Below are 16,998 nucleotides of genomic sequence, written 5' to 3' on the forward strand. Positions count from 1 at the left end.
GCCAGGGCTGCGGCCGCCCGCCCACTCACCTCGTAGATGATCCTCTGCACCAGGTCGAACTCCCCCTCCAGGGAGGCGTCAAGGAGAAGCGCCAGCGGGTTGAAGCGGACCCTCAGCCCGTGCCCCGTCCTCTCCGAGTTGGGCTTCTTCAGGTTGGTCCGTTTGCTCTATCGGGAGGAAGCTTTGGATTTCAGGGTGACCCCATGGAAGCAGGCCCGGGGGGCAGAGGGGAGGGCCGAAAGCCCAAGGCAGAGCTTCACCCGCAGCCCCGAGTGGTGCCGGGCACCCCGGGCCAGCCCGCTCTCGGGCCAGCCCAGCCTGGCTCCAGAGGGTGTCTCTGCCTCAGGGGCCGGGCCGCGCCACGGGCACCCGAGAGAGGCAGCAAGTGGGGGGGGGGGTCACAGCCGAGCCCAACTGCTTCTGCCCTGCCAGCCGTGAGGGGCTCCCACCTGCCTCTGCTCCTGCAGCACTGCCCTCCCTCCAGGGCTCTGTCTAGAAGGTTCTCCTTCCCCTTGCTGCCTGCCCTTCTGATCCCCACATGGCTGCTCTTCCTCAGGGCCGCCTCGGGCCCCCAGGCTGGCTCTCTGGTAAGAGGCCACCGCCCCTCGTGCCCCGGATGAGCCCCACTGCTCCCAGCAGCCCCGACGCAGGCACGCCCTCCACAGGCACTGGCTGGGTGACTAGGGAGCCATGGCCCTGGTCCGGGGCGGCACCCACCGTAGGGGGCGCGGCGGGGGGAAGCGATGGGGGGAGCGGCGGCTCAGTGGGCGGGGCCGCGGCCACGTTGTTGTTGTCGTCCTCGGCAGGCTCAGCCGTTTGGTGGGTGTTCAGGGGACAGATGGGCCCCTCCGGTTCGGGGGAAGGGAGCCGGTTGTCATTGGCATCCGAGGTGGGGGCAGGCTCGGCCGGGAGCGGGGCCGTGGGCAGGGTGGGGCCGGCCTCGCCCAGGTTCCCGTTGGCAGCAGTGTTCCCATTGTCCACATCGGCTAAGGAGCCCAGGAAGTCCCGCGAGGGGCTGGGCTGGTAGAAGGGGGTGCCCTCCATGCCCCCAGCCAGGGTGTTGAAGCGCTGATACAGCAGCTTCTGGATGTTGGGCCCGCCGGGGCCCTCTGGCTCCGTGATGGAGCCGCGCTTCTTCAGGGGCCGGGGCGCGTTGGCCAGCTTCCTGCGCAGGGCCTCCAGGTCAGCATCGCTCTGGTAGCGCAACGGCGAGTGCACAATGGGCGTGAGCTTGGTGGGGCTGAGCGGCCGCGGCAGGCTCTCCACGGCGGCCCCGTCTCCGGGGGCGGCAGGGCTGTCCTGCTCTGGCTCCTTCTCAGCACTTTCTGAAGGCGGCAGGGGATGCGAGGCGCTTGTGGCCAGCGACCCATGAAGAAACGGTAGCGGCGACGGGGATGTGGAGCCGGAGGGCAGAACGGGTTTACCGTACACTGGGGAGACACAGAGGACACCCACCTCAGCAGCCTGTGGCGTCTGGGGCCTGCTCACCAGGCACCTTTGACGACACAGAGATGGGCTCCTACAGAGACTGTAATCTGCCACTGAGGATGCTAAGTCCCCATATTAAATCCCAAAGGAAGCTACTGCTCATAGAACCCCACCAACTCCTTCTGGAAGGTGGAGTGTCTCTAGTTTATCAGTTTTTACAGAACTGGATCTTTCTCAAATGAAAAAGAATGAAAGGTTGCAAACCTGCCTTCCTGCCCTAAACAGGTGTTCACTGTTTCCTGGCCAAGAAGAACCCACGTGACCTGGGACCAAGCCAAATGATGTAAAACGCAGGCCACCTCAGAAAGGAAGGCTCATCTGGTGGCCCCGGCAAGCCTTTCCCCCGTGGGCCAGGGCCTGCCACAGGCCAGTGCTGGTGTATCCACCTGGGAGATCCCTGGGCACAGGGTGGCCTGGCCTGCCTAGGGATTCTCAAACTAGATTCTAGAAATGTTCTGCAGCCATGCCCAAGAACATCTGAAGAGGCCCCAGCCCAGCCCAGATGCCCAGGATCCTGCCGCACAGGGAGGAATCACCGTCAGCCTCCGTATGTGGGGAACTGGGCTCTGTGCTCACACCTGCCTCCCCAGGAGGCCCGGGGCTGATGTTCCCACACCCAAACCAGGTCTTTTCTCCCCTGTGGGCTCTGGGAAAGGATCCCAAAGCAGCAAAACCGTCCCCCCTCGCATCACCCCCTAGGGGCCTGGCTCAGCTACTGCTAGGAGGCCAGGGGGATCAGATCCAGGCAGAGCTCCCACTACGCCAGCTCCCCAGATATGTCCTGTACGAGTTACTACGAAGCAGGAGGAAAAGAGGAACTTCCAAAGTGCCAGCCTTCCGAGACCTGGATTTCCTGAGAAATGTGGGCAGGCGGGTGCTCAGACAGGAAGTCAGAGAGCGGTGGTCCACCTGCAGAACTGCTCTATGCATGTCATCTTTTACCCCCATCTCACACAGATACCCAAGGCCGCACTTTATGTAAGAATCAAGTTTAATCCTAAACAGCACGTGGCCCAAAAGTAAGAATATGGATTGGCATTTTCTCAAGTATGACTTCCTCACCCCGAGAGATGGCGAGTGCAAACCCACCGTACCTGCTTTAACCGACTTATTTAAGGTGCTGTGTGCCGCTGGCTGGTACTTCTTAGGTGGCGTGGCTTGCTGGAGGTACATGGAGTATATGGAACTTGAATTCACTGTCTGTGGTCCTTTCCTGGGGGATTGTGGCCTTGACCCTTTATCAGCCAGAAAGGGCCTAATGGCCACAGTCAGTGGGAGTTCAGGTTTGCCGTCGCCAGCTGGAAAGGCAGGCAGCCCCGCCGGTGGGTACGTGGGACTTGGTGGCACAGAAATCCTCTGCTGAATCTGCTGGGAGGACCCTGGCTGGTGGGGGCCAGCCGCAGGGGGCAGCGGTGCAGGTTTCTGCCGACTGGGCAGGCCTGCGCTGGGCCTGGGCAAGCTGCCCTCCTTCCTCCTCTCCAGGGAGTTTGTCGAGCCTGGGCCCGCGGGCGCAGGGCTTGGGTACGTCCCATAGCTTGGGGGCAGCTGCTTGCCGACACCAGGGATGGGAGGTGGCACTTTACCAATCTCGATGCCCTAAATTTAGGTGTTAAAAAGAAAGACAAAGTCATCCTTTGAAAAGTCAAGCACGTTTCCATCCACGGTCACAAGAGCACAAAGCAGGACTTGTAATCCTTCAAACAGGCTTGTGCCCAGGCACAGGGCACGCCGTGGGGGTGAACAGCAGGGTGAACGACCCTGACCAAAGGCCTCACACCTGTACCCCACTCTCGTGCTCAGGGTCCATGAACTCCTTCAGACTTGGGTATGATTTGGACACCAACAGGATTAATTTGCCTCGTGACACCTCCTACCACTTAGATAAAGACGAAGGCTAAGTAAGGATGTAGTCAGTCAGGAGCTTGTTTGTGTTTTGTGACAAAGACAAACGGCCTACCAGCTTCTCCGGGGCTCCCAAGGCTGACAAGGGCGCAGGCTGGCTCGAGACGGCCCCCTGCTTGAGCGGCCCCTCCACGTTCGGGTCCTTCCAGTCCACACTGGCGATCTGCGTCGGTTTCACCAAAGAGCTAGAATTTTGTTTTAATGTTGGCCAGTTTCCATCATTGGCTTGAAAAGAACACAGAATTTAAGTAAAATTTTTCTTGAAATTAGTTGAACCAACATAAGAATAACCCCCTGCCAGAAGCAAAAATCACCTTCTGGAACGTCACGCTCTGACGGAGCTCCATGACCAGGAGGTGCCCCCCACACACACACCGGCTGCTGCGCGGCAGGACGACCAAGGTCGGCCTCTGCCGGCACCGCCTCACCAGTGCCCACATGCGGTCACGTGTGCAGAGACTCCATGACCAAGCACAGGGCTGCTCCAGCCCGGGAGAGGGGCCAGAGGATTGCAGAAACATTCTTAGCGCCCACTGAAATACAGGTCAAAGCCATTACATCGCCACCAATGAATAACATAAGCGTCGGCACTTGGTTTTCAAACACTATTTACAAATACAGACAGCAATATAAAAAAAGACATCTTTTAACTTCATAACAGGTTTGACCTGTACTGCTTCTAGTATTAAAAGAAAGATTTGACTTTTATCTGTTAGAAATTTCCACCCTCTTAAAATAATTCATGATCACAGGAGGACAGTACAAGTTCCCAGTGATTGGAGTAGCAGGCTATTATTCTGTTGCAGTGATTAGAAAGCCAGTCAACCCAGCATTTTCAGGACAGCCACTGAAAAGGTATGTTTTTTAACATAGCATCTTCCAAACTGAGAAAGGGTGCAGAAGCATTCCCTGGTAACACAGGCCCACTCACAGTGAGCCCACAGGGTTAGATCTCAGCCCGCCTCAGGCCCCTGCTTCTCTCCGCAGCGGTACAGGGCTGGACCGGAGTGGGAACCCTCCCAGCCATCAGCCGTATGGGAGGGAAAGCAGCCAGGGGCACTGTTCTGGGCCCTCCTGTAAGAGAAGCACACCCTCGCCTCTCCTCCCGTCTGCCAGCACGGGCAGGTGGGGCAGCAGCAGAGCAGCAGGGAAATCACCCTCCCTTACAGCAATTGTGCTTGAGCCCAAACCTGCGACTCACAAAACAGGAAGAGCAAACTCTCAAATCCACTCTGCACACAGCCATACAAGGCAGCGTCAGCGCAGTGAGGATGAGAGGGCCTCTGAGTGCCCGAGCAGCGACAGCTCCTAAGCCAATCTATCTCTGGCAGCAGCACGGCCAGCCCATGTGTCCACTGCTCCTCCGGCTCAGTTCCTCCATGGCTGGAAACCACTGCAGGCTCCAGGCCGCTGCTAGGGCCCTGGTGAGGCATTCCCAGGCCTTAGTCTAAACCATCGCTTTGCTCTGTGTGGCCCATCAGCCTCTTCCGGGCCAGAAGTGTGTGTGCTTTCACACCCCCTTGGTTGTATCAGACCGGGGCGGGTGTGGGCCAGAGATGCACAGGTTCACCAAGGATGCACCAAGGTGCAAACTCCGGGCTGAGGGGAAGATGGACAGAGCCTGCTGCTGACTCAGGAGGGAGGATGGGGCTGGCCGTGGGGGCTAGAGTCCCTGACCTCTCTCAGGATCACATAAAATGCGGCCCCCAGCTGCTCCTCAGATCCCACAGCCATGGCAGAGTTCGCAGAGATCAGGCACAAAGGGACTGGACAGGGACTAGGAATTTTCTTTCTTCAGGATGAGGCAGGAGGTACAGAAGGAAGACCATTTATTATTATTATAAAGGGACAAAATCATCTAAGTATGATGGGAGATTCCTGTACTGAAGATAAAACTAAAACCCTCATAATGAACTCAGAAAATCATCTTAATTTTGTAAAAACAAAACCAAAAAACCCTTGCTGGGCCAGCACCTGTCAAACCCTTCCTGAGGATGATCTGGTGTTTCGACCCAGCCCAAATCTCACACCGGTTGAAGGTGGGGACCAATTAACATGTATGTGGCTTCTGTCTCAAGCCTGAATGCGAGAAGCAGGCCTCTGTCAGTTTGGAAGAGCAGCCACGGCTGATTTGGCACTGTCACCAGAGCTTCCCACCGGACCTGCCGGCCAACATACGGTTCGCAAACGGGCTTGTGGGGCGCTGTGACGAGCCACAGTCAGGCCCGACGTCGAGGTCTGACACTGCCCACGAGCTGGTCACTCTGGGTTTACCATGGCCATCTGTGTGACACGGGAACCAGAAAGACAGCCGACAGCACAGTTAGTCTCCCCTGGGAGATTTTCTCACCCCGGCTCTACATCTGGGCCGAGATACTGCCCCCCAACGTGGGGGTGACACAGGTTTCCTGCGCCCACTCACCCCACAGCACAGAGAAGGAGCGAGGCTACTGCCGAACCTCCGGAGGACACGGTCTCCCGGCCCTGCGAGGGGTCTTATCCCGGCAGCCTCTGTGAGGCGGCCTAGCACACACCCACAGAGAAGAGGGGAAACTCGAGCCATCCTCAGCTCGGGGCAGGTTTGAGATATTTAAGCAGAGAAGGAGCCGGCTGTGCTAATTATCTGCCATCGGCAATAGCTGAATATATACTCCCACCATCGGGTGGTTCAAACTATAAATAACAGCTTATCAAAGAAAGCTGCAATTAGAGTTTCATGCCGACCACGCACTCCACGTGGCTTCTGAGACACAGCCACGAAGAGATCTGAGCCGGGCACGTGGCCCACGAGGACTGGGGACGCCTCCTCCCACCTGGGTCGGAGCAAGCCCCCGGCCCTCCAGCGGGGGCAGCAGTGGTGTTGCTGCTCAGACCAGGTGCCAGGCAAGAGAACTCAAAGCGACCAAATGAAAGACCAGCACAAATCTACCACCAAACCTGGAAAAACGTCCTCAAAATGTAGCCCTGACCCAGTCAGCACTACTGCTGTCAGGCATGTCACCTGTGCTCTGTGATTCCATGTGTGATGGGCCAGCATGGCAGCCCTGTCATATACAAAGTCTCACTGCCAAGGAGCCCTGGCATCTCATGCATCAGTTTAAAGCACAGCCGTCTTCCTCTGAGCACACAGTGCAGAGTCTCCGTGGAGACCTGGGCCTGCGCTCGGCTAGGAGGCTGGGGGCGCCGCAGGGGCTCCATGTCCTCGGGACGGCTACGCACCGGCTCGGCGCTGGGGCCCGAGTCCAGTCACACCGCACGATTCAGGGTGGCCAAGAGCCAAAGGGGTGGCTTGTGGACACTCTGGTGGACAGAGACCATGCTGGGTAGGGAAGGCAGAGCAGCTACAGGCTCTGCTGATGTGGAGGCAGCCCTCTGCCTGGGCCGCAGCGTGAGGACGAGCAGCAGCCCAGGCTACAGTGACGCGTCCCCTGCCGCCAGCGAGCACCCTCACAGGCAAACAAAACCTGTGGCAGGAGAGGCTCAGGTCTTAACTAATTTGTGTTTTGAGAAGCCACACAGTAAGGACACTGAGTCCAAAAAAGAGAATCTGTTCTTGTTTTAGGATCATCATTACTGTGGTGGCACACAGCTCCCCAAATGCTGCCCTAGAGGACGAAGTGCCTTGGAGGACACATCACAGAGGCTGGGTGCAACGTGGGGGTCTTCTCTGAGGCTACTGTCCCCCCCACAGTCCCCCTTCCTGCTCACTCTCCCCTCGAAAGAGGACCCAGGCCACTCACCGGATTTGGATCTTCCGTGGGCAGCACTTGAGGCGATAGTGAGAGACTGGGGCTTTATGGGGTCTCCGGGGGCAGGACAGCTGCCGGTGCTGGGAACCTGGATGTAAGGCCCCACCGCAGCGACCCTGCCAGGCGTGCTCAGGGGTGACTGTGGCGACGACGTGCCATTCACACGGCTCAGCTATAAAATGGGAAGAAATCAGAGTCAAGATTATCCTCAGTTAAGTTCTTTTAACTGTAAGCCTAGTATGACCGACTGCTCAGATTTGAGCCAATCACTCAACAGTTCATACGTAGGAAGCTCCATGACCCTAGAAGATCAGTATCTAGAAAGGGCAAGACTTCAAAAAAGGGCCTGAACCCACAGTCCCACATGAGTGATGCTCTGTGATAACACCTACCTGTTTGTGAGTTATAAAACCAGGAGCCGAGTGTGTAACAGAGCAACCCCTCAGGACCCCTCTGTGTACATAACCCTCTCACCTGGGGATGCACTCCCTTCCCTGGGTGGGCACAGAGGCATCGTCAAGCCTGGGCTCTGAGCCTGGCTTCAAATCCTGCTCTGCCACTTACTCGCTGGGCTGCCTTGGGCAAGTGATGGAACATCTCTGAGCCTCTGTGCCCATGTCCGAAAATTCGGGATAAGCGTTGTTGTAAGGACTGAATGAGCCACGCAGGACAAAGTAATAGGGTCTGGAACCAGGTGAGACTCTGACCAGTTCCCTGAAGGCAGCTCTGCTGTTCTCAGCAAGGACACCAGGCCACAGCCAATGACACGGGTCACGTGACACTGCCCAACAAAAAAAGCCTGCAAAACAGGGATCTGACTAGAGAAACACTGACCCTTAGAGTTCCCCAGACAGGCTCTGAGAGAGCCATACCCATCCTACAACTGTTTGCAAAATTCTGCATGCATGAGCATGTGTCATTTTGGAGAAAGCGTCCATGATTTTGACAATTGTTCAAAGATGCCTAAAACCTTTGGGTTGGAGACACATCTCTGCAGAAGCACCAACTTCTTCAGGGAGATCCCTTGAAGTATCAGATGGAATAAGAAGTAATATTTATGTAGCCATCTGTGACGGTTAATTTTCCCTATCAACTTGGCTAGGCTGTGATACCCAGATATTTGGTCAAACATGTCTAGATGTTGCTGTAACGGTATTTTTAACATTTAAATCAACAGACTTTGAGTAAAGCAGATTGCCCTCCATAATGTGGGTGGGCTGCATCCAATCAGTTGAAGGGCTTACAGAGAAAGACTGAGGTCCTCAGAGGAAGAGGAAATTCCACCTCTAGACTGCCTTCAGACTCACGCTGCAACATCCACAACTCCCTGGGTTTCAGACAACTCCCTGGGTTTCAGGCTGCCAGCCAGCCCTGCAGATCTGGGGTGTGCCTGCCTCCACAACCGCATGAGGCAGTTCCTCACAGTCAGTCGACTGATCAGTCTCTACACACAGGTACACACAGAACTGATTCTGTTCTCCGGAGACCCCTGACCCACCAAGACTGTAATGTAAGCAAGCATGGAGCACGGGCACACGTCCTCTCCCATGCTCTGTGTGTTGTTAATTGAGAGAACAAGGAAGTCATTATCTGAAATCATGGCATCATACAGATCAACCATTGACCTTTAAGCACTCTGGTTAAAAAAAAAAAAAGTGTGGATTTGTAAATAAGAGACTTTTCACCTGAGACCACTGATCACGATGCCCACAGAAGTGGCAGTACCCTTCTGCCTCTCGTGTCCTCCTAACCCATCCCACCAGGCGAAGCTGCTGAAGCCTGCACCTCGCCTCCTGAGAGCTACCTTCAGAGCAGCAGGAGCTGACAAGAGGACACCTGTCAACGTGAAAGCACTGGTTTTGGAGTGTGGAGAGAGGAACTCTGGGAGCACTGTCCCAGCTACCTGGCTGCCTGCTCCATTTCCACTCCTGAGGGCAAAGTGCCAATCAGCTCTCCACTCAGGCACTGCTCCCCTCAAACACTGAGCACCACTGGTGGAACGAAAGGTCAAGTGCTACATCCAGCCAGAGACACCACACACAGCAGTCCCTTATCCTCCCACGAACTCCCAGCGATGCATACGCTCATGAAGCACTGACAGCAACAGCAAGACTCAGGGGCACCCTGCCTAACAACAGGGCTGGGTAACATGACCACAGGCCCTGGAACATGGAATTTTACACAGAAGTTACAAAAGGAATGAGGTAATAATGACCTGGAAAGATACCCGTATTGCAGTTCAAAAAAAAAAAAAAAAAAAAAGGACTAGGTACAGAACAGTGTGAATGATATAATTCCTACAATTCCATTTTCAATTAAAAATTGAATACCTTTCTCTCTATATTAAGCAAAAGACTGGAACCATTAATAACTATCATCCCTGGAGAATGAGAAGGATGGAAGGGACTTCCACATTTTCCTTTAAATATTTCTGCACTGTTTTAACTTTCTTCCAATGAGTATTTACTACCTTTGAAATTCAAAATACCAAATAAAGATTTTAAAAAAGCACTAGCTCCTTATATAGCACCTTTCTCAAGAGTTTACAAAGTCTTTCCACATGGGTTATTTCTCAGAATCCTTATAGCAATTCTCAGTTCACAGCAAGGACACAAGGCTACACAAGGTCAAGGAATTTATGCACATGGCGCAGCTTAAAATGGTTGCCGCAACTCCAGCGCCAAAGCTTCCCCCCAGTGGAAAGGAGACAGAGCTGCCTGGGGAGAATGAATGGTGAGGAGCTGCGCACCGGGCGGTTTTGATCCATACATACACCAGGAAACAACTGTGTCTTTGGGAACATGAACTTTCTTCTACTGTCACTTTTTATGGTTTATGGCCAATTTATGTTTATCAGCTATGGCAAATGGGGGGAGCAGAATGGCATTACAGTGAAAATGTACACTTTGAGGATGAACCATTTTCAGTAGTTTATCTCACAGAAATATTTTCTTTTTCACATGCCTGAATTTTTTTCCCATAAAGACGTTCACGCAGTTCATTGATCCGCTTGTCCATCACGGCCACCTCCATGTTGCGCTTATTCAAGAGCTCCTTCTGCTGCTGGAGCTTTGAATTCTGCTCCTGGTTGAGCTGATTACGAATCTGCAAAATAGAAAACACAACATTCATGATTTGTATTAACTAAATAGTCAAGTTCTCATTGTTAGGGGGATTAAAAAAAGAAGAAAAAAGCAACATTTAGTTCTTATGTGTACTTACATACAGGCATCGTCCCCTGTATGCTAAATATTTTACAGGTACAGCACAGATGAAGCTGGAACATATTTCTTATGGAACAAAAAAAGAGCAAATATCTGCAAATGTGTCTTCTTCAAAGCGTACGGAATGACTAGTACCAGTAATGACTGTGGGACACCATGCCTGTGGTCCTAGGGAACGGGGGTGGGTGGGTTCAGTGACATAAGGAGGGGTATCTGTTCTGCCCCACACAGTCCATTGAATGTGGCAGCAGGAAACCCAAGGATGGCCAAATCACCAAACAGAATGTTCTTATATCATTTTAATGGGTTATAACAAGCACTTTTAAAAAATGAAATAGAGAATAGGAAACATCAGAGTGCACTGCACATAGAAGGTTAAGTCTTGTCTTGCTAAACTCTTTCAGATGCACACATGTACTAGCACATACATACTGGCATATGTGTATAGACAGGAGGTAACATGTACTTTATAACCTAGATTGCAGTCAAAAAATTGGAAATATATATAAATAAATGTACTACAGTCTTCACACTTTACCAAAAATAAATCCTTAAAAAACCCTGCACTTGCATGAGGGAGGGGATATGAGGATATATGTATACGTATAGCTAATTCACTTTGTTATATAGCAGAAACACAACAATGTAAAGCAATTATACTCCAATAAAGATGTTAAAAAAAAAGAAAAACCCTGCACTTTTAACAACTGCTTAAAAATATAAAAAGTAATAAATTTTTATAACACTTTGTTTCTATGCATTTACATTACAGAACTTAATGGCAACAAGTGAGTTTACTCCCTGTAATTAAAAATCTGCATTTCATAAAATGATATAATACTTTTTCTAGCAAGTACTAATATAACTGCAAAACTTGTATCTGGCTTGAAAAATCACCTGCTGGGGACTTCCCTGGTGGTCCAGTGGGTACGACTCCGCACTCCCAGTGCAGGGGGCCCAGGTTCAATCCCTGGTCAGGGAACTAGATCCTGCATGCCATAACCAAGAGTCTGCATGCCGCAACTAAAGATCCTGCGTGCCGCAACTAAGACCTGGCTCAGCCTAAATAAATAAATAAATATTTTTAAAAAATCACCTGCTGAATGACAATTTCTGAGAAATGGGAATCTTGAGGGTTGTTATGATTGTGTCCTCCCAAAATTCATGTGTGGAAGCCCTAATCCCCAATGTGATAGTATTTGGAGATGGGGCCCTTGGGAGGTAATTAGGCTTAGATAAGGTCGTGAGGGTGGGGCCTTCATGATGGGGTTAGTGTCCTTATAGGAGGAGGAAGAGAGATCAGAGCATGTGCGGACACAACAAGAAGGCAGCCAGGAAGTGGACCCTCACCATGAACTGATCTTGGACTTCCAGCCTCCAGAACTGGGAGACATAAATGTCTGTTGCTTTAAGGCAGCCCAAGCTGACTAAGACAAGGATTTAACAAATAAGCATCTATCTTGTCAAAACACAGTTTACACAGAGGCCTTAAGTATTATCTAAAGCTTAATTCTTTACCAGTTCATCATATTGCCAATTAAATTCATACCGAAATTTCTGTACCGGAAACATGCTAAGGGAAAGAAGCAAGCCTCAAAGAACTACAACTGCATGATTCCATTCATATGAAGTTTCTGGAATAGGCAAATCCACAGCGATGGAAAGTAGAGTCATGGTTGCTTAGGGCTAGAGGGATGGGGGGTTGTGGGGTGATGGCTAAAAGGTGTCTTTTGGGGGTGATGAAGATATTCTAAAATCAACTGTGGTGGCGTATACAGAACTCTGTGAAGATACTGAAAACCACTTAATTGTATGCTTTGAATGGGTGAATCGTATGCTATGTGAATTATGTCTCAAAGCTGTTTAAAAAATTACTTTGTACTGAATACATTTTGTGCCTACTATTAAATTAGAATCCATTAATTTGTTTCCAGTCCCTGAGGTTTCCACACTGAAAGAAAACTCAAAAGATAAGGAAGTTTTAATAGAATCATTCCTCGGACCCAGGTGAGTTACCTGTAGCTCTTGGTACAGTCTTTTCAGCTCCACTGCTGCTGGTCCTGTCAGCTTGCCATTGTAAGACTGGAACCCATTCAGTTTTCCCTTCTTTAAATCTTCCAATTGCTGACTGAGCTGATCAACTCTTAAAATTGCAGTCTGTACTTCTTGCTTCTTTTCCTGGAACATGGCACTGAACCTTTCTATTTCGGCAGCTATAATTTCCCACCAATTAGGGAAAAAAAAAACATAATTTAGTTGATATTCTTTCTTTCACAGTATTTTGCTATTTTTATTTTGTGATTTCTTCATTTCTATCCATTTAACTCAACTTTAGCATCATCTAGTGCCAGACCTTGGAGAGAAAGTTGTAATATCCATAATCCAAAACACACTTCAACAAGCCTTTGGAACACATAATGTGACCGCTCATATGACAAACAATTAATTTGCACTAATTATTGAATATTTTTAAATCAGGGCAATCTGTCCAAAAGCTATCTTGGTCAAGCCACTTAGGAATCTCAAGGCACCAAAGAGACCAAGGCTCTGTGAGGGCAGGACCATCCAAATCTATCTTGCTTATTCTGTAACATAAAGTAGGTACTGACAGAACTGACTGATGAAGTAACAATCCACGCACACAAATAAAAAGTGAGCATTTGTATGCTTTATCTTAATACACAGATAAAATTTATGCTGTTCAATTAAAACAGACCCTCATGATGAGTTGAGTCTTAAGAGTACCCTAGCCCCAGTCCAAAGGGTGGCTACAACCAAGGTAACAAAAGGATCTCTCTACTACATTGCTAAAGCTGCAGAAGATTTTCTAAAATCTCTTAATCTAACCAATCCATCCAGTTAGATGCAGATGACAGAGCAAAGCTTTAGTGCTTTTCTACAGCAAGATCTGACATCAGCTTGTGACTGAGAGCATCTGGAAGCTGGCCTCTGTCTCACGTCATCTACGCCTGCTGAGTGTCAGGGTGCCAGTGGGCCGCGGCACGTACACAGATTGCCATTCATGATTTTGCTGTAGTCTACTTGTCCTCTCATGGCACGGATCTTCTTCAGTTTATTTTCCTGGGCTTCAACTCTTTCTTTCAATTTCTGAAGCTTTTCATTTTCAGAAATAGACTGCTGCTGACGGCGCTCCTGTTGCTTTAGAAAATGTAAACGCTGTTCCTATTGAGAGAGGAAAATAGCTAACTTTGAAAACTGAAACATACAGTAACTTTTGTACACTAAAAAAATTTAAGTGGATCCCTCAGTATCTCCTATCTTAATGAATGTTACAGAAATGCCAGCCATGCTTTCACCTCCATCCTGTGTGTGAAGCCCCAGCAGCCTAAGCTTCCTGCCGCCAGTACCAGGTTTCCTGCTGCTACAAAGCGGCTTTCAAGGGTCCCTTATATTAACCTCCTAAAGGAAATGAGCACTGAGTAGCAGAGAATTTTATATTGAAAAGAGATAAGGTGAGCAGTAAGGAGATGAACCTCTAATCTGCTAAGTGACAGGAACTTTTGAGGAAGGGTTTGTTTTCTTTAGGATTAGTTCCTTCAAAAGTAATCAAACATTTTATAGTCAGACAAGAACAGGACAGTCCTACAGTAAAAATATATGTGATACTCTTCAATAGTTTTTTTCCCTACTCATGTGAAAGCACACCTTAAGGGTAACAGTCAATATTATTCATGGTCCCATCTGTATGCATAAAACATACTTAAGAAGAGGCTTAAGTGTGACTGTGTAGGCGTTACACACTGCACACTAAGGGAAGGGAATATGTGCTTCAATATGGAAAGATCAGCATTAACTTGTGAATTACACTGCTGAAAATATCTAAGGTTTTTTTAAAATAGCAATACTCTTGGATCAATATTTGGAAAGAAAATAAAAAGTAGAATTAGAAAATTTTATAATGACATAATACCACGTACATTTCATCTTAGAAATGGAATGAAAATACTTTCCAATTACTTTTAATTGTTCTTTATTCTTGTAAATCCAATAAACTTTGTAAGACAACTTTTAAAAACAAGTCCAACTTAAACTATTATTTACATAAAAGTGTACAGAATCACATGGTCATTCAATAAATGATAAAAAATTGAACTGGACATTTGGTTCTTAAGAAAATCTCTCTACAGAGCAAGCATGAAAAACCTAGGTAGTGGCGTTAACATGTTCTCTCTACAGCAGTTTCAGAACATTTACGATCATTAGAACATGAAATCATTTTCAGCAGGCATGGGTGATAGGTCTGATGTTTTAGTCCAAGACTAAACCATTATTTAGAAAAGTTTTGAAAGCAAGCAGGATCCTGTGGGGCCGTCCCAGGTACAAAAGCCTTTTCTGCGCCCCCATTTCTGGTTTGTAGGGAAAAGGCTTCAGATTCCTATGCCTTCCCTGAGCCCTAAAAGGCAGATTCAGTTACTAACCAGGGAAGTAAGAGAATGCAGGAGCAAAGGAGGAACAGTCAGGAAACAACAGGGTCCTGGCTCCTCCTCCAGGGACACACAGAACGATATACCCTTGAGCTCTTCTGCAGGAACTAAGGCCCCCACCCAGGTGGAGGATGCTAACTCCACGCTGAGCACAGACTCCGGAACACCAGCCTGTTCCCTCACCACCAACGAATCAGAAGAAAGCCACACACCCTGCAGCCCTCCCCTAAATTTTGCCTATAAAAATGCTTCCCTGAGAACCACCAAGGAATTCAAATTTTTTGAGCATGAGCCACCCGTTTTCCTCACTTGGCCCTGCAATAAACCTTTCTCTTTTCCAAACTCCAACATTTCTGTTTTGGTCTGTTTGGGCTCACTGCGGGTTGGCAACAGTTTCAAATGCTACGACAGAGTTTCAACAACAAATCCAGTACTCAGTGTAAATAATGAGTGCTGATGATGCCGTGCACCAAAATAAACCAAACAAATTCCTTGTAGGGTGGGATAAAGGGAAGCCACTGTCTTGGGGGCCCACGGCCAGTGTCTTATCACAGGTCATTGGCTTCCTCTAGAACACTAATGCCAACTACATCAGCCGAGAACACATCCAGAGGGAAAAGGAGGGGACAATGGAAAGCATCCTTTCTTTCCAAATTTTATCTACAATTGGGTAAGGCCAACTGTTTCCTGTCCCGGGGGGTTGTGTGTACAAGTCAAGGGTCAGATGCTCTTGTTCTGATACTTTCCCAACTTCAAGAAGCTACAGTATGCATTTATGATTACAGAAGAGATAATTAAGATATTGTGTTTAACACTGTGGCGGCATGGTCCTACTTGCAGGGGTTAGCCAGGTAATCTAAAGTAATGCCGAAGGACACACTTGTTGAACATTTCCCCACCGCTGCTTTAATAACTTACCTTGGCAACCAACATTTGCTGCTGGTTTTCAATTTGCTGTTGTTGCCTAGCTGCCATATCTTGGAGTTCTGAGAGGGTAAGTTCGACACGTGGATTTCCAATCTGCAGGGAACAAAACAAACTCAGACTGGAATGTATGTTTATCTGCATAATCATTTTCTCTAGTGTCAAAATGCACACACATCAAGATTTTTAAATAGGTTCCCTAGAAGCTAAGAGAAGATAAATAAGTTTACTTTCTCATAAGAACTTTTCCTCCTAATTGTTGACTGCTTCTATTACATTTATTTGAGTAAACTGGGATGTCAAATGTTTAAGGATAAACAACGTAAAAAATAAATGTGTAGGGCTTCCCTGGTGGCGCAGTGGTTGAGAGTCCGCCTGCCGATGCAGGGGACACGGGTTCGTGCCCCGGTCCGGGAAGATCCCACGTGCCGCGGAGCGGCTGGGCCCGTGAGCCATGGCCGCTGAGCCTGCGCGTCTGGAGCCTGTGCTCCACAACGGGAGAGGCCACAGCAGTGAGAGGCCCGCGTACCGCAAATAAATAAATAAATTGGATACAGGGAACTACATTCAACATCTTTTTTTTGGCCGTGCCGTGCAGCTTGTGGGATCTTGGTTCCCCGACCAGGGATTGAACCTGGGCCCTCGGCAGTGAAAGAACTGAGTCCTAACCACTGGACCGCCGGGGAAGTCTCAATACCTTATAATAGCCTGTGATGGAAAAGAATACGAAAAAGAATATATATGTGTGTGTATAACTGAATTACTTGGCTGAACACCTGAAACTAACACAGCATTGTAAATCAACTTACTGTAATAATAAATAAATAAACAAATAAATTGGACAGAATTGCTTTAAAAAGAATAAAAGAGGACTTCCAAGCCTGGGTGGTAGTTACCTGAGTGTCTGCTAAGTAATTCTTTAAACCATACATGTTTTACACGTTCTTCTGTACATTTATTTCTCAATTTAAAAAGTAAGAAATAAAGAAGAATTAGACCTAACAGCCAGTATCCCATCTTGTGATTTAATCATCACAAGATATTGGTTTAAAATTATAACTAGTTTTTTAAAGTATAACTGGATTCTCAAGAACAATGCCACTTCAAAGATGACAAACTTCCCTAAAACAAAACTGACAAAATAATTAGGATAAATCTGTTTATACTCATAAGATATTCTAGAACATTAAATCATTCCTCTTTTTTCCTACCTCTCTCCAAGGTTATAAACTTTCAGGTTTGGAGAGTATTTTTACTTGCTTATTT

The 16,998-nt window shown here is 48.9% G+C and overlaps 1 protein-coding gene and 2 long non-coding RNA genes across 5 annotated transcripts in view; 1 reads left to right on the top strand and 2 right to left on the bottom strand.

Moving 5' to 3' along the window:
- Positions 1–16,998, bottom strand: part of LOC125963659 (uncharacterized) — a 239,044-nt gene that overhangs the window by 15,397 nt on the left and 206,649 nt on the right. The gene's annotated exons all lie outside the window — the stretch shown is intronic.
- The window catches only part of PPP1R13B (protein phosphatase 1 regulatory subunit 13B), a 75,312-nt gene that overhangs the window by 3,513 nt on the left and 54,801 nt on the right, over positions 1–16,998 (bottom strand). Inside the window, exons 5-14 of one of the 2 annotated variants that reach the window (XM_033421036.2) lie at positions 15,727–15,828; positions 13,372–13,546; positions 12,380–12,576; positions 10,104–10,244; positions 7,131–7,311; positions 5,569–5,673; positions 3,446–3,615; positions 2,583–3,084; positions 718–1,430; positions 30–167 (exon numbers count right to left, since the gene is read on the bottom strand). In XM_033421036.2, coding sequence (XP_033276927.1) covers positions 30–167; positions 718–1,430; positions 2,583–3,084; positions 3,446–3,615; positions 5,569–5,673; positions 7,131–7,311; positions 10,104–10,244; positions 12,380–12,576; positions 13,372–13,546; positions 15,727–15,828 — 2,424 coding nt within the window. The remainder of the gene's footprint in view (positions 1–29; positions 168–717; positions 1,431–2,582; positions 3,085–3,445; positions 3,616–5,568; positions 5,674–7,130; positions 7,312–10,103; positions 10,245–12,379; positions 12,577–13,371; positions 13,547–15,726; positions 15,829–16,998) is intronic. The other variant, XM_012533030.3, reaches the window with a different exon arrangement.
- On the top strand, positions 36–13,347 carry LOC125963658 (uncharacterized). Its single transcript, XR_007475919.1, has 2 exons — positions 36–152; positions 12,298–13,347. It is a non-coding gene; the product is annotated as an uncharacterized LOC125963658 (long non-coding RNA).

The sequence above is a fragment of the Orcinus orca genome, chromosome 2 (genome assembly GCF_937001465.1).
Source record: "Orcinus orca chromosome 2, mOrcOrc1.1, whole genome shotgun sequence".
Taxonomy (NCBI): domain Eukaryota; kingdom Metazoa; phylum Chordata; class Mammalia; order Artiodactyla; family Delphinidae; genus Orcinus; species Orcinus orca.